General features: G+C 42.3%; 2 protein-coding genes across 2 annotated transcripts in view; both read right to left on the bottom strand.

Annotated features, from left to right (window-relative positions):
* KIAA2026 (KIAA2026 ortholog) overlaps positions 1–2142 on the bottom strand; it is a 108855-nt gene extending 106713 nt beyond the window's left edge. The window contains exons 1-3 of the mRNA XM_059658715.1: positions 2116–2142; positions 1813–2014; positions 449–1133 (exon numbers count right to left, since the gene is read on the bottom strand). Of these exons, the coding sequence (XP_059514698.1) occupies positions 449–1133; positions 1813–2014; positions 2116–2142 (914 nt within the window). The remainder of the gene's footprint in view (positions 1–448; positions 1134–1812; positions 2015–2115) is intronic.
* Positions 2143–3768: 1626 nt separating this feature from the next.
* Positions 3769–8396, bottom strand: RANBP6 (RAN binding protein 6). Its single transcript, XM_059656695.1, has one exon. It carries the CDS (start codon positions 8344–8346, stop codon positions 5029–5031), a length of 3318 nt encoding a protein of 1105 aa, XP_059512678.1. The 5' UTR covers positions 8347–8396; the 3' UTR covers positions 3769–5028.
* Positions 8397–23135: the final 14739 nt, after the last annotated feature.

Here is a 23135-nt window from a genome sequence, read left to right as displayed (position 1 = left end):
AACTACCACCTTTTTACACGAGGTAATATTAATTTTCCTAACGCCATTTCATCCTAAACATTTTTTTTAAACTGTCACGCTAAAAACTCTAAAAGCTACGGATCCAACAACTTCCCTCCCACTGAAACTTTTCCTCCGCCTACCCCTGTCCTTCTCCCTACGGGCACCATTTTACTTGACATCTACAAGCTTGGCCCGCTCTTTGGTTCGGGCCTGGGCTCCCTTCTCCGCTTCTTCCCACCTGGGTGCGGGGTTCGTCCGCCCACACCCGCCCCGCCACACCCCTGCGGGCCCCCGCCCCGAGCGGCCGCTCCTCCCAGGGCTCCCCAGCCCCGACTCCGCGCCTATCAGCGGCGCCCCCCGGCCCCTGGCCCAGCCCCTCCTCGGACACGTGTGAGGGTGTGTTTGTGTCCGCCCGCCAGTCCCACCTGGGCCGGCGTCCACTCACCGGGAGAGCAGCGCCAGCTTCTGCTCCAGCATCATCTCCAGCTTCTGGCCCTGCCTGGAGACCCAGTGGTCCACTCCGTGCAGGCGGTAGCACGTTTCCAGCATCGACCTGAAGTCCGCCACGAACTCGGTGATGCCCCCGTACTGGCCGCTGCTGAACTTCTCCTCCATCTTCAGCAGACACAGGCCCTGCCCGGGAGGCTGCGGGACGGAGCGACTGCCCCGGCCCCCGCCGCGCGGCCCCTCCGCCGCCGCCGCCTCCTCTCCGGCGGCAACGCCCCCCAAAGGCTGCAGGAAGGGGGCGGTGAGGCCGCGGTGCTTCTCCTGCAGGAACTCGCCCAGGATGCGGTAGCCCTGCTGCAGCTCGTAGCTCAACTCCTGCTCCTTGCAGCCACTGCCCCCGACCACCATCGCCGCCGCCGCCGCCTCCTCTGCCTCCTCCTCCGGGCCGTCCGCGTCTTCCCGCGAGGAGGCACCCCTCCGTCCGACCGGCCCTGAGGCCGGGGCCGCCGCTGCCACCTCCTCCTCGTCCTCCTCCTCGACTGCGGGCGGCGGCCTCTCCTCCTCCCCGGCCGGCTCCATCTCCCGCGGCGTCTTGGGCGCGCTCACGCCCCCGGCAGGCCCAGGTTGGGCGATGCGGGGCGGCCGCTCGAGGCGCCGGGGGACGCGTGAGCGCGGGCCACCTCCTCAGGGCGCCGCCGCACCGCGCAGCCCCAGCCGCATCGGGCCTTGCTCTCCTCCGCAGCCGGCTCGGCTCCGTGCGCGCGGGGGTCTCGAGCTCGCCGCCAGCGGGGCGGGGTTACATGGCGCGCGGGGGATGGGGGAGAGAAGAGGAGAGCCTAGGTGCCCTCCTCTCCCCTCCCCCCGGCGGCGGCGGCGCGCGCGGCCCTCGCCGGCCTCACCCCTCCGCGCCCCGCCCGCGCTTCACCCGCCGGGCCCGGCCGGGCCGCCGCGGCCTCGGCGCCCCACCCCCTCCCGGGCCGGCGAGGGGACGGGGAGGGGGCGAGGACGAAGTGCGGGTCCTCTCGCCTCCCCGGAGGGGGCCGCAGCGCTGGGCCGCGGCGGCTCGGGCTCCTCCTCCTCCTCTCCCTCACACCCCTCCCGCCCCTCTCTACCTGCGGGGGACCCGGGCAAGGAGGAGGCGGCGCGCCGACCGAGCTGGACGACAACTGTCAGTTAGAAGCCCCGCTGGGCGGGTTGGCGCTGGGGGGGTGGTGAGGAGGGAAGGGGAGGGGCAGAGAGAAGAGGGAGGCACTCAGGTCCCCACTCCACCCCCCCACTGGGGCAAAGAAAGAGTCGCCGTCGCCATCCCCGATGCGCACGCGCATTGAGACAACCCCACCCCCTCGTGTCCCGCCCCGCTACGCGACAGCAGGGACTCCGGCGTAGCTACAGGTCCCGAGATCTGGTAGGTTGCGCGCACCAATGATGTCATCAACTTGCAGACGATTTTAAGGGCGGAGTGGCGAGGGAAGCCAGGCGCCTGCGCAGAGGCCGAAGGGCTTCGGAGAGCCAGAACTGCGGGAGGATTGTTTCTTTTGCGATAGCCCCTTACTAGCCCTAAAAACTAAAATTATTCCCGAAGGAGCTTGCTAGATAACTTTTGTTAATAGCAGATGAAAAGTAAGAAGACACAAAATGTAAATCCTATCCTACTGTAAAATTTACCTTTTCTTTGCACAGTTTCTTTCCCATTGTGACTGCCGGGTTTTAAATATAAATTAGAATTTTGAAAAGTGTAAAAAGGAGGTTTAATAACTAGACTAACTGAAACATATGTGCACATGCAAGAGACAAGATAATTTGCAGAACTCGGATTTCTGAAACTCCAGTTCTTAACATCAATTCCTATTTTGGAAACCTTATGTTTTTCATTAAAATGGAAAAACATATTTCCACATTTTTGATTCTTGATATTTACTAAGAATAAAGGAGGGGAATGGAACCTCATTAAAAAAATATATCCTCGGGACTAAAAAGTTTTCAGATATTTCAAGTCTAATCTGTATAGCATTAGTTAGCTATTAAGTAGTCATTAGCATGGCCTTGTAATCTCACTACACATTATATAATTACTGTTTAGATATCTTAAAAGTGGACTCATCCTTCACACTAATTTTCACATTGCTTAAAAATAAGTGGGTAGAAAGGAATTAATGGTTCCATAAAGCAGACATTACTGTTTTCCCATGTTCTATTTGAAAGATGCACATAATACTTTCTATTTAGAATGAGAAATATACCTTTTTTAAAGTAACAGCTATTTAACTAAATGGTCAGATATTCTGACTCTTGAGATTGTTTCTCATTAATATGGACCTTTCAAGACATTTGCAATTTATTAGGCACTTACAGCATTCTCTCCTCAAAACCTATAGATGTACTTCAGCTCACAGGTACAAAGGCAGGAAACTATTTCAGCAACTGGCGACCAAAAAAGTGTCTGACTGGACATCCCTCATTTCCTTTGACAAATCCCAAAAATCTGGACCCACCCTACACCAGCAAATAACCCCCTTCCTCTTTAGCCACCAACCCTATTTCAGGACTCTCCAATACATTAGTTTGCATTTGTTGAACCCTGTACTAAACACTTTATATTCATTATCTCCTTTAATTCTCACAACAATCCTATCAGCTAGGTATTGTGTCTATTTTACAGATAAAGAATCTGATGCTTCAAAAAAAAAAAAGAATCTGATGCTTAGGTTGCCAAATTTCAAATCTAGGTCTGTCATATTTCAAAATTCTCCAGGGGCCTAATTACTAGTCATCTGGCAGAATTTCCAACTGTGCATGCACAAGAGTGTAGGAAATTGCAAGAAATGTTGATCAAGGGCTTCTTAATTAAGGAATATTAAGATAAAGAAGTATGGCTGAGTTGAAGGAACCTAAGCCATAGGTCATGGAGAAGCCAAGATTATTGTGATTGGGTCCTTGAACCTAAAATATGTATATATAAGAAATATGTTGATTGTAGGTAAGTTCCAAGAAAAAAATTGTCATTTAATCCCATTACCCAGAGAAAAACTCTATTAATATTTTGTGGTGGGATTTTTCTATTTATTTGTATATTTTTTAATTTATCTTAAATAAACTTAAAATTGTGACTATACTGTAATTAATGTCCTTTGCTTTCCCCCCTTAATTAAATAATTGTACGGAATGGACAGGAATTGCTTACCTAAAATTTCACCTTCATATTTCTGACCACAATGGCCTAGATGGCCTGTTTATCTGAACTGGTAGGTGGAAAATCAAGGACATTTTAATGTAAAGGCATTCTAAACCATTAAAAAACAGAAGTACAAACAACAGCAATAATAGCTACCATTTATTAAGCACTTACCAGTACTTGCTAAATAGTTTACATATACAGTACTCACAATAGTACCAGGAAATTATGATAGATGTATTTATTTTTAAATTTTGGATCAATGATTTGTTGAGTAGAAAGCTTTTTTTCTACCCTACAAAAGCTCAACATTAAAGACTGACATTCCAAATAATATAATTAACCCTACATTTCTAGTACTGTTTTCTTATAATGCACATCTAATGCTAAATGACTGGTCTCAAAGCTGTTTACATTTTCATGTCTAAAGATAATATTAATTTTGCTTTCCTTTCATTTTCACAATAGTAGCTTTAGTGCTACTATAGCATTTATTAAGAACTTCTTCAAAACAGAAATCTATTTAAACTCCACTTTAAATTAGGTCTTCTCTTCTTGTTGAGCTGCTTTGGAGGGGAAAAATAGCATACATACACAATACAATATTCTGCTCAAATACATAACATTTAATGACTCCCACAAATATTACTTTCCATTTGTCAAACTGTGTTATTACAGTAGGTTACATGCTACCAATGTTAGATGTCAGGATACCCTTTTCAGTAAACATGGTTCTTAAGAGTCCTAGATAACTTAACAGAGACCAGTCTAAGAAAATTCTAAAGTTCTCATAACTCTCAGCTGGAAGTAGAATGTGGATGTTTCACCCAGTTCTGAGGAAGGCATTGTGAAAAAGTTCATACATAATATAGAGAAAATGCCCCACATCCACTGCAATAGCTCAAAACTCTCTCCCAAGTTCAGCATTTTCCTATTACCATGAAAACCAGGACTATTAATCAAGGAGGACTAAGCCTGCCACTGTATTCTTCACCCATAATTACAAAGATGTTTGTCCTGGAAGTTCTCCTGTCCTAACTCTGTGAGCTCTTAGCATCTTGTGATAGGCAGTATGACATCCTGACACCAAGTATAATGCTTGCTCAGCATCAATAATTCAGACAAATAGCAACAATTTATATACTTCACATCAACTAGGGGAAAGAGAAAAAACATTCTAAGACAGTGGAAGCACAGGTCATCACCAAGATCTATGATTACGAGATAAAACATGCAAGGTGAACAGAAGGTTATAACACTGGCTAATCCTGGAGAAACATGGGGAAGGAATACAAACTGCTTAGCAGGGGGGAAAAACAGTTCTCTCAATTACAATGGAATCCATTCACAACACTTATTTGGAGTTGCTTTTATGGTAGATGATATTCAAGTGGTATTAAAGTGCTTCAAGCAAAATTCAGCAACTCCTGTAAGGCTTCCTGATGCTCATCATCAAGTTGGGATATACATTCCAACCACAATTCTTCAGAAGTCTGTACCTGGCGCACAACATTAGCTAGGCGTTTGGCACATGGATCTTCATAGCTAATAGTCTCATTAATTTTTCCTTCTGCAATTATATTGATTATTTTGGGAAGATTGGAATTATTTGGACCAAGTATAGCTGGGTGGTTACTTTCAATTAAGTCACAGAGAAAACTGAAAGTCTGAATAGCTTCCTCTTTATCCTCATGCAGTGGAAGCCATGACAACCAGTGTGGAAGAACTTCATCTACATTTACACAGTTAGGCTTAAACCTCAAAATCTTGCCTACTGCTGAGATACAGTTCTCTGTAGCAATGACATTTTTTTTGGTTTTAGAATTTGCACACTTAATAATTTTTACCAGCAGTGGAACAGCTTCTGAACATAAAGAATGATAATCATCTCCACCAAACTGTGCCATAACACCCAGGCCATAAGCAGCAGCTTGTCTGACTTCAGGGTTATTATCTCGCATATTTAGTAGCATTGGCCACCGAAAATATTCTACATATTTAAATGAGGTTGGGCTACAGTGCTCTATAATATCATCAAATATGCACAATCCCCACTGTCTATCTGGCCATGGCCTACTAGAACAAATTAGATTTACAATTAATGGAAGCAGCTGTTCAAACCATGGCAAAATCTTTTCTTTGTAAGTACTAAATAATGAGTGCAAAATATCTGACACTTTGGTCAAAATGTAAACATCACATTCATCCTCATCTTGCAAGGACATTTCAACCTGTTGGTCATAGTTTTCTTCCTGTCTTTTAACCTGTCTCAATTCTTGGTTTTTAAAGTGCCCTTCAAGTTTTGCTTTCAATATTTCTCCCAGTTCTTCTAAGTGTTCATCATTAAGGCAGCCATCTCCCATTACTTCAATGGACTTGGCAAAAGAACTCATTATTTCTGAGAGTACATCTGTATCAGGTTCAGTCCCAATAGCCTTGATTAAGGGATCACATATGAATTGCCACATCTGTGCAAGATACTCTGGGCCACGAATTCTTGCACATTCCAGGAGAAATGGCATGGACTCAGCTGCTGCCACTCGAACATTGTCATGGAAGTAAAATTTCAGTAAAGGAACCATCAGCTTTACAATTTGTTCTGTATATTCCACAAGTCCTTCCCTTAATTCCTTAGCATAGTAAACCAACATCTGGCAAGCAGTTGCTTTTGCTTCAAGTCCTGAGGTTTTAATTCCAAAACTTTGCTGATCTCCAAGATTTACAAATTGCCAGCCATCGTCATCACTCATATTCTCCACATCTTGTGTATCTAAGAGAGCAACATCAGGTTTAGCTGAAGCAGTCTTAATAAGAGGCTCAATAACCAGTGGAAGGTACTGTTGAAAATCACTTCCAAGAATTTTACACATTCTAGCCCATGCTGAAACCATATAAGAGGTCTGAGGGTCATCATCTTCCATATTATTTAAATCTGATTGTGTCTTCAGTAATAGCTGCATCACATTTGATGCATCTTGCATAAATTTTTCTTTCCCAACAGCAAGACCAACATGGCTAATGCATTCAATAGTTTTTCCTTTCAGAAGCTTGAGTTCCTTTTGAACAGCAAGCTCAACAATGTGCTTTAGTGATGGCATAAATATATCATAATACGGAACAAACTTTTCTTCTATTGTATCTGCAACTGAGGCAATAGTTGTCACAAGCTGTTCCAAGGCCAACTTAGTTCCATTCCGAATCAACTCTTGAAGTTTAATCACCAAGATGGAATGTAGATTTCTCACCATACTATCCAAATATAAAACTAGCAAGGATTTGGGGCAGTCTTCAATAAAAATAACGAGCGCAGAAGCTGCATGTGATTGCACACGCTGATTACCTTGATTTTCCATGGTACGCAACAGAGCTGCAATCACTGTTTCGTGGAATTTCTTTTGGAAATTAGGTGCAAAATCTGTAGCCATCTGTCCAAGCGTAATACAGGCGGCAGCCCTTACCCTTGGATGAGGATCCTGAAGAAAAAGCAAAACAGAGTTAACCATTTCATCTAGAATTGGTTCCATTTGTTGGTGGCATCCTTCTCCAATGGCAGATAAGGCCATTAATCCAGCATGTCGGTATTTCCAGTCAGGGCTCTGAAGCATCTGCATGATATGCTCCTTAGTGATTGGTAAGACAAGTTTTCCACCCAGCCCACAGGCCAGTCTGTCTAGTGCACTCTCAGCAGCAACTGCATTGCTGTCAAAGTCATCTTCTTCCATTTCGTCGGCATTTACCCAGTCCTCATCATCCTGTAGATCAACCATCATTCCTAATATATGAGGAATTGCCTGTGCAATAATATTTGTATATTTCTTCAACATTGGGGTTGCAGTTTCAGACAAGGTCACTATTACTTCAAGGGCCAGCTGGCGTTGCAGATTACTAAGCCGAGAGTCTCCACATAACTTTAGACTCAACTGCAGAGTATCTTCTAAATAAGGACCCAGGTATTTAGGCACAGTATCTGCAATCTCGACAAGGGATTCTAGCACGGAGTCGTCATCCTGGTAGCAAGAGTCATTCACAGCCTGTAAGATTCCAGGAAGCAAGTCTGCAAAGTCTTTGAAAAGGGCGAAGTTATTCTCATTGGCAAGCACAAACGTAGCCGCAGCTCTGGCGGATAATGTCCTGATGGCCGGATGCTCTTGATCTTGGATACACTGGTCCAACAACCGTTTGATGATATCCAAATCATGCCGCTCTTGGTTCCCAAAAATTCCGGGGAAGTGCCAGAAAACGTGAAGCGCCACCTCCCACAGAACCACATTTTTGGAGTAGATCGAATCGATCAGGAACTTCAGACCTTCCGGCCAGTGGTTCGTGCCCTCCTCGTCGATCAGATTCCTCGCCAGCACGGCAAAAATATCACAGAGCTTTTTCCGCATACTGGCATGCGTCTCCAACTTCACGGCCAGGATCAGCTCGATCTTGACGTCCCTCTGCACGTCGGCGGGCAAGTTGGGATAGACTTCTTCAAACCCCGAGGACAAAAGCCGCCGGAGCAGCGCGGCAGCCATTTGTCTCACCTCGTAACCTGCTCTCCGGTTCCGGACGGCATCCAGGAGGCACGTCGTCTTGCACAGCCCCGGGATGTTCTCGTAGACCTCCTCGGCCTGCCTCCGCACCATGCAGCTGGGGTTGATGAGGTTCTTCAGGAGCTGGTAGAACTCGGGCTTCCCCGACACGGTCGCCGGGACCCCTGCCGCCGCGGCCGCCGCCATCGCGCTCTGTCAAAGCCGCCGCGACCCGGCGGGGAGGAGGGGGTCTGCGGCGCCCGCCGTGACGCAAGCGGGGCGCCGGCGGGGAGGGGCGGGGCCGCTCCGCCCTCGGCAGCGGGTGCCCAGCTGAGCTGAGCGAGGTGCGGGGAGCTGGTGGCGGGGAGGGGCATCCTTCCTACTATTCCAGTCCGATCCAAGCGCCCCTGCAGAGGAGAGAAAAAGGAAAGAAAAGCATGTCATTGATTGTATTAGAACGGGATTGTGGGTGATCCCACCCCCTTTATTTCTAAACTGTCTCTACAAGTTACCCTATAATTCAGCGGTTCTCAACCTGTGGGTCGCGACCCCTTTGGCGGTCGAACGACCCTTTCACAGGGGTCGCCTAAGACCATCCTGCATATCAGATATTTACATTACGATTCATAACAGCAGCAACATCACAGTTATGAAGTAGCAATGAAAATAATTTTATGGTTGGGTCACAACATGAGGAACTGTATTAAAGGGCCAGAAGGTTGAGAACCACTGCATAATTTTAAAACAATAAACACACCTTGAAAACCGGCTAAGTGAAAGAAGACGATCCCCAAAGGCTGCATATTGTGTGGTGTCGTTTATAGGAGGGGTCTTGAATAGGCAGGGCTTACAGATTAGTGATGGCCAGAGGCTGCGAGGAGGGGAGAAGGGAGGATGACGGCTGTCAGGTATGGGGTTTCTTTTCGGGTGATGAAGATGTGAAGACGGAAATTGATTGTGGTGATGATTGCACGCCTCTGTGATTACACTAAATCATTGAACTGTACAGTTTAGATTGGTGAATTGTGTGGTATGTGAATACTAGCAATACCTCAATAAAGTTGTTTATCAAGTAAGTGCAATAAAAGGTAAAAAGAATTCCCACCACCACACCTAATGCAGCAGAGCAGTGGTGCTCAAACTCGGCTACGTGTCAGAATCATTTGGCCTATGGACTATAATAAAGAATGAGAAAGACAACTAAGTATGGTGTGGAAAGTGACCTGGACTAGTAATCAGAAGACTTGAATCCTGGTCTGATTGCTAAATTAATTTTGTATCCTTTGTCACGTCACTCAAGGTTTTCCTTGCAATGTTGTTTAAACTGTAAAATGCTCTTAAAGTTTTCCTTTTAATAGGACGCTGCTAGGAGTATTCCAAAAAACAAATGCCTCTGAGGCTAAATATTATTTATTTAATTGAGGCAAGTGTGTCACTCAAAAACAATTATTCCTCTAAAATGACTGGATCTTACTTTTGTATTATTATTACTTTGTCATTCTGTCATTTTGACCTTAGTTTGCAAGGTTGGTAGGATAAGTATAATAAAATATAATTTTAGGTGAGAAATGGAAACTCAGGGAGGTTAAGGGGTTTGTCTAAGATGACACAGCTGAGTGTCAAATTCACTTCTTCAGAAAGCAACACTAACGCTCTTTCTCCATATCACTTGCTCATGATTATCCTTGGTTTTGCATCATGATCAGAGGTCTTCACCTATTGCAAAGTAGGTCTTAAACTTCTCCAAGTGGGCTTAATTTTAATATTGTAAAATGCTATTGTACATAGCCACAAAGTTAGAAAATCGCAAAGTAGCCAGTCTCATAATTTGCACTGTAATATGTAACAATGTTGGAACCATAACATGTAAACAGTGTTTCTCATTCGGTGGACTGAAAAACCAACTACGTCAGAATAACTTGAGATCATTACTTTTAAATATAGATATTATGTCCCAAGCTCTGAACTACTGAATCAGAATTTCTGGGTCATAGATAAAGAATAGGCAGACAGTACTGGTGATTAGGGTCGGGATGGGGGAGTGGAGGGGTTGACCAAAATATATAAAAAAAAAAAATTAAAAAGAATTCATAGAGAGAACAACATTGTGGTGATTGTAATGGGGCTGGGGTGGTAGAAGAGGGTATAGGGGGATAAATGGTGATGGGAAAAAATAAAATAAAGAAAAAAACATTAAAAAAGAATTTCCGGGGAATGCAACCCCAGAGTATTCAATTTTAACAAACAAAGTGGATTTTCATATAAATACCAAAATTTGAGAACCATTGGCAGCTTTGGTTCTGATTCCAAGATCTTAACTACAGTTCTGCATCTTTCTCCAGACTCACTGCTTTTCTTACTGTTCCCTGAAAAAGTCTAACTGCAGGGCCTTTGCATTTGCTGATTCAGGAAATGTTAATAAGTATACTAATATGTAAAGGGAAAGGCTTCTCTTAACACTACATCTATTAGCACATTAAAGATATTAAAAACTGGCCCTAGTTGGTTTAGCTCAGTGAATAGAGCCTTCACCTGCAGACTGCAGGGTCTTGGGTTTGATTTCGATCAAGGGCACATGCCTGGGTTGGGGGGGGGGGTTGACCCCCAGTAGGGGGCATGCAGGAGGCAACCAATCAATGATTCTCTCTCATCATTGATGTTTCTATCTCTCCCTCTCCCTTCCTCTCTGAAATCAATAAAAATATATTGAAAAAAGATATTAAAAACTATAAAGAGATGCCACCACAGACCCAGCACAGTTTTTTACATTTTACTTATTATTTCTTTATTTATTTTAACCTGAGAACATGCTTCATTGATTTAAGGAGGGGAGAGAGTGCTGGGAACAAGAGGGAGAGAGAGAGAGATCGGTTGCCTGCAATATTGTCCTGATCCGGGATGAACCCTGGACCCTTCTGGTGCCCGCGACGATGCTCCAACCAACTGACCACACTGGCCAGGGCGATCAAAGTGTGACATATCAAGGGTTAATGAGGAAGTGTTACAACAGAGAACTCAGTTATATTTTTGGTGGTGGTATAAATAAAGTGGTATAAACAGTTTGGAAAAAAAATGTTTGGAAAATGCTCGGTTCAGATTATTCAATAACTAATCTGTTCTCTCAGCAAACATTCATTGAGGGTATAGTAAAGGATGGTGTTGCTTGCTGGGGTAAAGATGAAATGCATGAGTATGTTCATGAGAGACAGTCAATGTCACATAGCACAGTGATCACTGTGGTGATGGTAAGTCTGCCCTAAAACCACATGGGGTTGTGGAGGGAGTTAATCTACTTTGGGTGTGAAGGAAATCAAGTAAAAGGAGGTGATATCAGGGCTGACTTTTGAAGAATGAATCTTCATTAACTATTTGAAGGAAGAGAAGAAGGTTGTTCTAAATAGAAGAAACACATCTTTGCTCAAATACAGTCAGCTCTGCCCATTTTTAGTACTGCTAGAGCATTGGGTACGGGACTTGAGAGGGCCTGAGGATGACAGGAGGCAGGAAGGAGACAGATGGTTAAACAGAGGGAAGGTCATGAAGGGCCTTCTATTCCATGTTAAGAAATTTTTTCTAAAGGTAACAAGGAGCTTTTTAAGGATTTTAATCAAGGGCTGTGAAATAATCAATTTTTAGAAAGATTACTCTGATAATATCATGAAGACTAGAGGTGTTGAGGAGAATAAAAGTTAGTTAAGCTAAAAGTCTAAATTATAGGAGTAGTGGAGGGAAAAAGAGGGCAAGGATTGGAGAGGTTTTAAGAAGTCACATCAATAGCACTCAGAGGGGAAGGAGAAGCTTAAGAAATCACCCCAAGTTTCAGACTGGGCATCTGGCTGGAGGTGTTGTAATTTATCAATTTATTTACCTATATATGAACGAAGTGTTAATGCAGACGAAAGACTGGTAACTCTTTCTGGAGGAAAAAGAGGCTTCCTTAAGAAGGTGAGTCCCAGAATCCATGTCTAGCTGCTCCCACATGCTATACTTGCATGTCATCGTTTCAACAGTAAGAGCTAAACTGAATCCTAAATTAGGAAAATTATTTGGATATTTTATTTTAGAAAAACATACACTGATTTAAATCTTAAGGTATTTCCTTTCAGATTGCATAATCCTGTTATATTTACTTTTTGCACTGGCATTTCCTTTCTTTCTTCTCCCCTAAGTGGGGAATAATGCCCAAGATTTCAAGACTGGACTTGCAGATTTGGTTAGAGGTAAACAACTTCGTTACATTTTGTAATTAAAATTGGCTTTAAAATTGTTTGAACTGTCGAGAGGCCATTTAAGATTGTAAGGTGGCTCAATACCAGACAATGCAACTGTTTATTAGCAACTTACTAAAGGGGGAAAGAACAAAATAAATTGCAAATTTCTTCCAAGATGTGAGAGATTTAGAGTCAAATGAGAGGGATAGAATTAAATTGGACATACTTGACATTTTTACAAGAATAATCCAGAATAAATAAAAAATACCGAAAAAAATACCATGAATGCTCCTAGTTGCCTAAAATGAGACAATCTGAATATCAAAAAGAATAATGCCTGCCATGGATTAAAAAAAAAATCAAAGATATAAACAAAAGTGATGAGTTTCTAATATTAACAAAAACCTCCAAAATAATCATCTTCGGAGGTTATCAGGTCACCAACTCTATAAATTGATGAAGAGATATAATCAAGGTTTTTCTAGTACAAACTGTATTTCAGGTTAACTAAATAGTTGATGAGAGTACATTCTTCTTTATAGAATTCCACCTAATAGATTCACAAAGAATGCTAAAATCAGAAAATTGCTGTGTCATAACCCCAAATGAAAGAATTTATCTATGTAACACTAAGCAATGGATGTTAAAAATCATTAAATGAAACATTGGTTGGGAATTTAATAATAGAGGGATAGGCAGAAACCACCTGAAATTACAGATTAATCTTAATATTATTAAAAGTAGGATAAATGAGAGGTGTCATTTACCTGTCGTCTTTCAGCTCCATATCCATACCTCCTGTAATTTGTTCTCTGATACTGAGATTAGACTCTGGGAACAAAATTTCTCTTTTCACAGCTGGGTGCCTGGTAGTTTCCGCCAACAGGAGACACTAGAGATTGGAGGATAGAAAAGGGACAGAAAAAGAATGAATCCCTTCTGTTTTTCCTTTTCTTGTCTAGATTGCCCCAGCAGTAGCCCTTCCTCCTGGTGGCAGCAGTTTCCTCTCTTTTACAACCCTCAAAAAACCCATTCTCTTCCATCTTTGCAGAAACACCAGCAGTAACCAGGGGCACTCCTTCCTCAGAGGTTTCTTCACCCACAGCTCTGAGAGGTCCTTTCTCTGAGCTTACAGATACCAGTTCCATTTTGTTCCCTCAGCTTTAGGGGCTGTAATAGTTCCTCCAGTTATAGATTTTGGTTATCTCAGTGCTATTTATTTATTCTTTCAGGCCTTTCACACCTGTCTAACCAATCCCTTAAATTAAATCTCTTGAAGTATAAGGTGGTTTATTTTCTCATCTATCAGGCCAGAAGTGATGCATTCATAGCTCCTAAGAAGTCTTTTTAAGTCAGATTTATTGTGGTATAATTTACATGAAATAAAATTCACCAATTATAAGTGTATAGTTTTGACAGCCAAGCAACCATGACCACAATCATATATTGGGAGAACATGTGCATTACTAATCATATATTAGGAGAACATGTGCATTACTCCTAAAAGTTCCATTGTGTCCCTCAGTAGACAATCTTGTTTCCCCACTCTTGGCTTCTAGCAACCACTGATCTGTTTTTTGTTTATATAGCTTTATCTCTTCTAGAATTTCATGTAATGGAATTATTCAGCATGTGCTCTTTGTGTCTGGCTGCTTTTGCTTAGCACAATGCTTCTGACATTCACCCATTCTGTTGTTTGTTCTTTTTCATTCCATCATATGAATATAGTAGTATTACATCATATGCATACTCCACAATTTGTTCATGCAACCACCAAATGGTAAATTATAGTAGCTGTGATTTTAAGAAAATAGACAAAGTAGACAAACTATCTTATAAAGATAAAACACTTTAAAAAGTGTCACTTGTATTATTACTACTATTATTAATACTAATATTAGGATTACAAAATTCAATATATCTGATTAATTACCAATAATATTTTAAACAGTTTCTTAGGTAATAGACAAAATATAAATAAGACCTGTTGAACTAGGTAATATATTGTGTGAGATCATCTTGGACAGTGCTAAAACATTTTTATCTGCATCTGACTTTCTAGGTAAGTTGAGGAAATTGTACCACCAGGAAGAACTAACAAAATGAGATGTGCAGAAATGTGAGAGACCATGAGTATCAGTATGTGCTGGTTTCTAGCCGCCGTGCTTTGCTATGTTTTTTAAATCTTGGCTGCATCTGTGTAAATAATCCTTTCAGAACATTCTCTTTTTTAAATTAAATTTATTGGGGTGACCCCGGCTGGTGTGGCTCAATGGTTAAGCATGGACCTATGAACCAGGAGGTCATGGTTTGATTCCAGGTCAGAGCATATGCCCAGGTTTTAGGCTTGATCCCCAGTAGGGGGCTTGTGGGAGGCAGTTGACCAATGATTCTCATGATTCTCTCTCATCGTTGATGTTTCTTTGTGTCTCCATCTCCTTTCCTCTCCCTGAAATAAATAAAAATATGTTTTAAAAATTTATTGGGGTGACATTGGTTAATAAGATTATGGAGGTCTCAAATGTACATTTATATGATACAAAATCTGTATATTGCATTGTGTGCCCATCACCCAAAGTCAAATAATCTTCTGTCACCATATATTTGCTCACCTTCAACCTTTACTACTCCCCCACCCCCTTTCCTCTGGTAACCACCATTCTGTTGTCTATGCATTTCAGTTTTATATCCCACATATGAGTGAAGTCATATGGTTCTTAGCTTTTTCTGACTGATTTATTTCACTTAGCATAATATTCTCAAGATCCATCCATCCACATTGTCGCAAATGGCAGTACTTCATCTTCCTTTTCTTATAGCTGAGTAAGTATTCCATTGTATATATGTACCACTTCTTCTTTATCCAATCATCTATAGAAAGGCACTTTGGTTGTTTCCATGTCTTGGCCACCAGGAATAATGCCGCAATAGGCATAGGGGTGCATATATCTTTGTGAATACAGGCTCACAGAGTAGCTACCATCTTGAATATTATCCTTCTCTATGTCAGTGGGTAAGAAAATTCTGGGCAGTCTTATACTGACAATTAAACCAGAAGAGAAACATGTAACTCCCACTGACAAATCATTGGCCTGCACCTATCATATAACTCCATTCACTATAAGGAGCTGGAAAGTGCAACCCTGCCATATATGCCCAGGAGAACCTGAAATATTTGGTAAGTCTTTATTATTGCTAAAATCTGCAGTGCTAATTGTCGTTCTTCCCACACCCCCAGCCTCTTCCTCGATCCCCCAGTTCAGAGAGCTGCAGTCCAATAGCCACTGCTCACCTAACTAGCAACAGGGTCCTCAAGGTGCCCTGCAGTGGTACCTGGAGCTACTTCTTTTTAAAGATTTTAAATATATTGTTATTTATTTAAGAGAGAAAGGGAGAGGGCGAGAGAGATAGAAATATCAATGATGAGAAAGAATCATTGATCGGCTGCCTCCTGCACCCCCCACACTGGGGATCGAGCCTGCAACCCGGGCATATGTCCTGACTGGGAATCGAACCAGAGCCCTCCTGCTTCATTGGTCCATACTCAACCACTGAGCCATACCAGTTGGGCTGGAGCCACTTCTTTGGCCCTCGGCCCTCTGAGGGAATTTAACTCTGGGCATTCTGTAGCTGAATTTACCCATCAGAGCTGTATAATAGCATTAATTGTACACCTTGGCCCACTGTGGGCCCCGTAAAAGCTCACAGAGTAAGCCCTTATGGTCAAGATGACCCTTTCAGGAGTACTGTGAAATCCATTCTTTCTTCTTGCCAAGAGTATCCACATTTAAAGTATTTAAAGGACCTGGATACAAAAACCCAACATTTTTTCACTGTTCAGGCTGTTTTTATTCCGTAAAAACTCCTCTTCAGTCTCCAATACCTTCTTAAAATATATATCATGTAGATAAATATTAACAGACATTAAGCCAAACCCATTATGTAATTTCTGAAGGAATATCTGAAAACTCAATTATAATAAAGATCCTTAATTAGAAGAATAATAGAGAGGAGTTGCTTTTGAAGGAACCATAATTTTATGTTCCTAGTCTCTTATTATGGCTTCTTAACTGGAGTCCGTGAACACCTGGCTACAACATGTTTTTATATAATTGGTTTCTTTTGTAATTCTTTGTATTGTATTTTCTTCATTTAAAAACATTAATCTGAGAAGACATCCAAAACTTCACCAGACTGCTAAAGAGTTACGTGGCATGCTAAGAACAGTTCTAAAAAGTTCTAGTGTGAGTAAACATTTCCATATTTCCACAGGGTGGTGCTATTGCTTTAAGAGTAAGGCCGAGTAAGTCAAGCTCTTTGAACAAGAGTACAAATTACCTTAGGGAAGTTTGAGGAACAAAGGGGTGATGTGGCTACAAATAGTTATAGTAATCTTAATTTTAAGAGAAAGTTTTCATTTCTAACAGGTAAAATGCAAATCCATTATTATCTAGTATATAAAATGTGTATTGTAATGGGTTTTTACTATTTTAAAGTAGTATCTAACACAAAAATGCAAGCTTTTGAGGACCTGTTAGCCAACCAATTCCCTAAACATTTATTCTACACAATATTACATATTTTCTTCAACATACAGAGCTCTCACTGTGGTATCATTTTTCTTGCCCATGTTTTCAGGGTTTTATTTTCCCTGTTAGCTCTATTCTGGATTTATGTATGTAGACATCATTCTTTATATGCACTGAATTCCAGCTAGATTCAATCATTTATCAGATGCACATGGCAAGTTCAAAAGTAGAAATCCAACTCCTGAACAGAAACTGGAAATCATATGATGGATATTGCACGAAGACCCCAAAGGAAGAAACAGAGCTAGTTATGTTAGCAAAAACAACATATACAGGTATGCTCAACTTTTTGCAAGTTCAAGTTACATCACTTGGCTTTTATGAAAGACCTACATTACTACTGGTTTTCACTAACTGAAACAAATCTGAAAAGGATTTTTGATTTTACCAAAAAAAAGAAAGAAAAAAGGCGAAAATAGCGTTCAGCATTTGATTTGCAATTAGCCATTATAGAGGCAGCAGCAAGAGTGGCCTTCCAAGTTCCTTCCCATCACGATGCCACTATAGCTTCGAACTGTGTCTGTGAGCTTCTGTGCTGTATCTCAATTTATTTTGTGCATTCCTGCTTTAACTATATGTTAGTATTATTTTAGGTTTTATGTGTTATTTGATGTGATTTGGTAGGTTATGTTTTTGGGAATGCTAAAAAATATTTCCATATAAATTAATAAATTTCTTTGCTTTACACCATTTTGACTTACAAAAGATTTCACAGGAGCCCTGGTGGGGTATCTCAGTTGGTTAGTGTTGTCAGGATATGTCAAGGTTGCGGATTTGATTTCTGGCTAGGGCACATACTAGAAACAACCAAGGAATGCATAAGTAAGTGGAACAACAAATAGCTCTCTCTCTCTCTCTCTCTCTCTCTCTCTCTCTCTCTCTCTCTCTCTCTTTCCCTTACGCCTCCCTTTTCCTCCCTTCCTTTCTCTCCTTTAAATCAAGAAATAAAAAATATTTTAAAAAAAAGTTTTCATAGGAACACTGTACTTGGTGGGGGAAACCTATATTTGAAACCAATTGCTTCAAAAGAATCTGAGGAGGAAGGTGGTGGTGAGAAGTGGGTGGTGGCATAGAAGAAATAAGATGACTATGTGATAATTGCTAAAGCAAAGTGATCTTTTTATTTTTGTATATGTTTGAAATTTTTTGTAAAAAAGAAACTGATCACATACATAAAATAATAAAATGCTGACAGGCTACATAAGTGAATATTTGGTTATCAGAGCCTTATTTGTGAGACTACACACCAAGCCACAGAATTAGCATAAGAGAGGGATGTGTGCCGATGTGGAGGATGTTGTAAGGCACAGGAAATGAATAAACTGGAAGAATGTGTGATGCTGAGTTTGTATTACTCAATCCTCATTTAGATCAAACTGTTTTGGTGAGGAAAAGATTTTACAACACTTTTCTATCAGATCTAAAAATATATTTTTATGAGACGTAGACTCTTCTGGCCTTTTATTTGGAGTTAAGAGATTGGTGAAAGGATCAGCAAAGAACTAAGTTAGGAAACACAAGAGATTTACTTTCCTTCAGCATTTTTAGTCGAAGGGGCTGAAAGAAAGTTTGTCCTCTTCTCAATTAGCTTTTTAGATCTTTCAAATAAGAAGATTTATTTATTTTTATTATCTACTAAAGGCCCGGTGCATGAAAATTCGTGCACTCAGGGGGATTCCTCAGCCCTGCCTGTGCCCTCTCACAGTCTGGGAGCCTGCAGGGGGTGTCCAATGGCTTAGGGAGCAGGCCTAAGCCACAGTCTGGCCTCCCTCTGCGGGAGGTGACAGGTGGAAGGGGGGATGGGGGGGGGGTTTAGGGAATGCCCTTCCCCCGCATCACAGTCTCCTTCCTCTGCTCGCTGGCATACTCCTTGGCTGGCCTGGCGCCACCTGCTCACCTGCCCTGCCTCCGCCCCCCCACCGACTGGTCGTTCCACCGTTCAGTTGATTTGCATATTATACTTTTATTATATAGGATAATCCACTTGAAGATAATTGTTTTGAGAAGTCTGTTTTATCTCCACTTATAAAAGAAAATCTTCCTGGTTGTTACAAATATGTATCTATGGGATTTAATATTTTTTAAAGGTTAAATGAAAATCCCTTTTTTATGCATAAATACTTCCATTTCTGCTCTAACCACAGGGGGGAGGGAACATTTCTTAGCACTCAGAAATTCCCCTTTTTTAACTTTTTTTTCATAAGAAAAAATAACAGAAGACATTTCTATTTTTAGTTTTACAAGAATAAGGTGGAGTCAGAACATACTTTCTGTCAAAATAAGAGTAGCACTCCGTCCTCTTGAATAAAAGAAACAATTAACAGTAATACACTGCATTTTTATTTAAACCAAAAGTAATTGATAACCCAATGATTAACACATTCAGTTCACGTGTGTGTGGGGGGGGGGCGAGGGGGGGGGAGTAACATTTTGGATTACCTCTGATTTAAATTGTCTCATTGGTAAACTGATTTTTCCCTCCTACATCATGTAGACCATTAAGGTTCAGTCATGAGATTGGAATCTGGAAGAAGGATATGACTTAGAGAAGGTGAAAAGTTTGAATGTTGTCCCTTCTGGCCTGTTTTAGTCAGGGTTTTTTTAGAGAAACAAAATAAATAGGTTTTGTATAGATATGTATAAAAGGAGATTTATTATAGGAATTGGTTCACACAGTTAGGGAGGCTGAAAAGTCCCACAAGGAGAGACCAGAAAATTCAGGGGTATAATTCAGTTCAAGTCCAAGCTGATGGTGTAAGCTCCAGCCCAAAGGCCCAAGTACTAGGAGCACCAATGTCTGATGTTTGAGGGCAAAAGAAAATGGATGTCACAGTCCAACCAAAAAGAGTAAATTTGCCCTTTCCTCCCTCTTTTTGTCCGGTTCAGGCTAGTAATGGATTGGATGATGCCCTCCCACATCCAGTGAGGGCGATTTTCTTTACAGCCTACCAATTGAAATGCGAATCCATTCCAAAAACGTTTTTACTCACACACTTAGAAACAATGTTTTACCAGCTACCTTGGCATCCTTTAGCCCAGTCAATAACCATGGTATGGTCCTAGGGAATTGTGAGGGAAAAGAAGGGAGATAGGTTGAGGAGAGATATGGGGTAAGGATCAAATGGCCTAGTTTCCCCTCTCTGAGCTTTGGACTGGGTGAAACCATCCCTGGCAGAAAGCTTTGCCTCATTCCACATTCGGGGCTCCATAGGGAGCTCCTGCACCAACCTGCAGACAGCCACAGCAAAGACCTCTGTGGCACAGAGGGACTACACAGGGCTGGGTCTGAGTTTAGCCTTTCTGAACTGCCTTTGGTTCCCAGTGGCATGCATGGAAACTTCCTGCATACCCCTGAAAGGGCACGCAGAAGATGGGCCTGCCACAGAGTCTGTTGTAGGAAAAGGCACAAGCTTAGGCAAGCACCACAGGTCAGCGCTGAACAGGGGAAAGGCCGGCTTTTCAAGAAATCTTCAGCATCAGTTGGGTGAACCATCTAGGGAGTCCTACCAGGTTCTGATCAAGGTGAGAGATACCACCATGTGCAGCAGCAGGAGAATGCACAGAACTAGGACAGTGATCCTTCAGGACTCACCAGGGAGCATTCCTGAACAGCCATTCGGTGGCAGGCAAGCAGTGATCCAGAAGCCACCACAAGAGTTTGAGAAATTTATCTCACCTCTGCTGTCATATAATGCCGGTGTGTGTTTCTCAGCATCTAGAAGGGTTTAGGAATCTGGAGAAGGGGCTGCGGTAAATTATTAAAGAGTCTAGAGGCAAAACATAATTTTGGAAGGCATTTTGGGGAGCCAGAGGAGACTTAGCTAGAGAAACCAAGTCCTCCTTGTCTCAGGACCCCTCGCTTTTTATTAACACAAACTGTCCTAAGGCAAAGTAGATATACATATCAAAGGCAAGGTTTAGTATACAGAATCCATTGTCAGATTGGGAGAACTGCCTATGGCTGTTCAGGTGTTTGGCCAGCAGGAGGCAATAACATGTAGATTTAAAATGCCCTCAGCTGTCTGGCAGCAAGCGATCATTTATACATCCTTTTCAGGTTTGGGAAAATGCCCTTCCAACAGGCAATAATATGTATTTTCCAGCCCTTGCTGAAGGCTCAAGGTCCACCAACCTTTTGATGAACTGCTTGCATTTATGACCTGCTGGAATTAGCTTCCGGCAGTCATACAAACATCTGGCTACTTCCCTTGTTCTTCAACCTATCACTGGAGCATATAAAGATTAATTATACACCAAAAAAGAAATTATGTGTTTTCTACACATCAGAGTACAGTATGAATCCCTTTGAATCCTTATTTGTACAACTATAAATAAATATGAACAATTTCTTTACAGAATCTATGCCTTTAAAAAAAAAATCAGAACAGAGTGTAATGGAAAAAGTAGTGAAAACTTCCTTGAGTAGCCTATTTGTTAAGTTTATAATTTATACTATCTCTACTTCACAAAGGAGTTGAAATAGCATAAAATAAAACAATGAAAGCTAATATTTACTGAATGATTCCCCCTTCTGCCAGACACTGTTTTAGATGTTCAAAAGTAGCCCAGTTGGTGTGGACCCGGGAACCAAGGGTCACTGGTTCAATTCCTGGTCAGAGCACAGCCCGGGTTGAGGGGGGTCCATGCCCAGTAGGGGGCATGCAGGAGGCAGGCGATTGATGATGTTTCTCTCTCATCAATGTTTCTATCCCTCTCCCTTTTTCTCTCTCTGAAAAAAAAAATTGAAAATCAATGAATGTTCTAAAGTATGTAATTGAATATACAAAATAAGTGATTTAGATTATATTCATTGACAGATGAGAGAAATGAGGCTCAAAGATGGAGAGCAATTGGCTCAAGTTTTTCCAGGTAGGAAGGGGAAGAGCTGGGCTACAAACCTACTTAGTTAGTTTCCAGAGCCTGTGTGGTTTTTTTTATTATTAAAATAAAAAACAAATACCTTAGGAAGAGAGCTAATTCTATCTAAAGATGGCTAACATAGTCTTCATTAAATTTAGTTTGCTGTACTCCAGGCCAATTAAAATAGATCTTTGTTTATCAGGAACTGAACATTTATGAAATGCTTGATAATGTTTATAAGAATTTTGCAAAAAAAACAACAAAAGAAAACAAAGATAAAAAGAATAGCTGCTAAATAAGATAAAAATAGCTCGGACTTATTGCAATGTGTCAGGCATTATGTCAAATGCTCCACATGAATTATCTTCTTTAATGTTCTTAGTAAACACTCTGTAGGTGGGACTTTATTATTATTATCTTATAGACTGGGACATTGAGGCCTAGGGAAAGCTTCTTGAGGCTCCATAAAGAGTAGGGTTGGAATTTGAACCTATATGCTTGACTATATAGCATGATAGCTACTGCCTCCTGCAACTACAGTACACCATCCTGTTCATTTCATGGTCACTGCCAGGACTTAGATGCTCATACAGCCACACAGATTTCCTATGATTGGCATCCATTCAAACTGGTCAGTGCCCATGCTATTACTTGTTTGTTTGTTTTTTAAATTTATCTTTATTGTTGAAAGTATTACAGATGTCCCTCTTTTCCCCCCATTGATCCCCTTCACCCCGCCCCCACCCCCAGGCCTTCACCACACTATTGTCTGTTTCCATGGGCTACATATATATGCATATAAGTTCTTTAGTTAGTCTCTTCCCATCCCCCCTATTCCCTTCCCTCTGTGGTTCATCAGTCTGTTCCATGCTACTATGTCTCTGGACCTTTTTTTTTATAATATACTAGAGGCCCGGTGCACGAAATTCGTGCACTAGGTGTGTGGCGGGGGGAGTGTCCCTCAACCCAGCCTGCCCCCTCTCATATACTGGGAGCCCTCAGGCGTTGACCCCCATCACCCTCCAATCGCAGGATCGGCCCCTTGCCCAGGACTGACGTCTCTGACAGAGGTGTCAGGCCTGGGCAGGGGACCCTCATTTCCCCCATCACTGGTTCTGCCCCCAGCCCAGGCCTGATGCCTCTGGCCCAGGCATCAGGCCTGGGCAGGGGACCCCCAGACCCCTCCGATTGCTGGCTCTGCCCCTTGCCCAGGCCTGATGCCTCAGCCAGAGGTGTAGACCCCCATCACCCTCTGATCACCTGATCGGCCCCTTGCCCAGGCCTGACGCCTCCGCCAGAGGTGTCAGGCTTGGACAGGGGACCCCCATCTCCCCCC

This window comes from Myotis daubentonii, chromosome 11 (assembly GCF_963259705.1).
Source record: "Myotis daubentonii chromosome 11, mMyoDau2.1, whole genome shotgun sequence".
Lineage (NCBI taxonomy): Eukaryota > Metazoa > Chordata > Mammalia > Chiroptera > Vespertilionidae > Myotis > Myotis daubentonii.
Note: the sequence above shows the minus strand (reverse complement) of the source record. Positions and strands in the feature narration are given on the sequence as shown.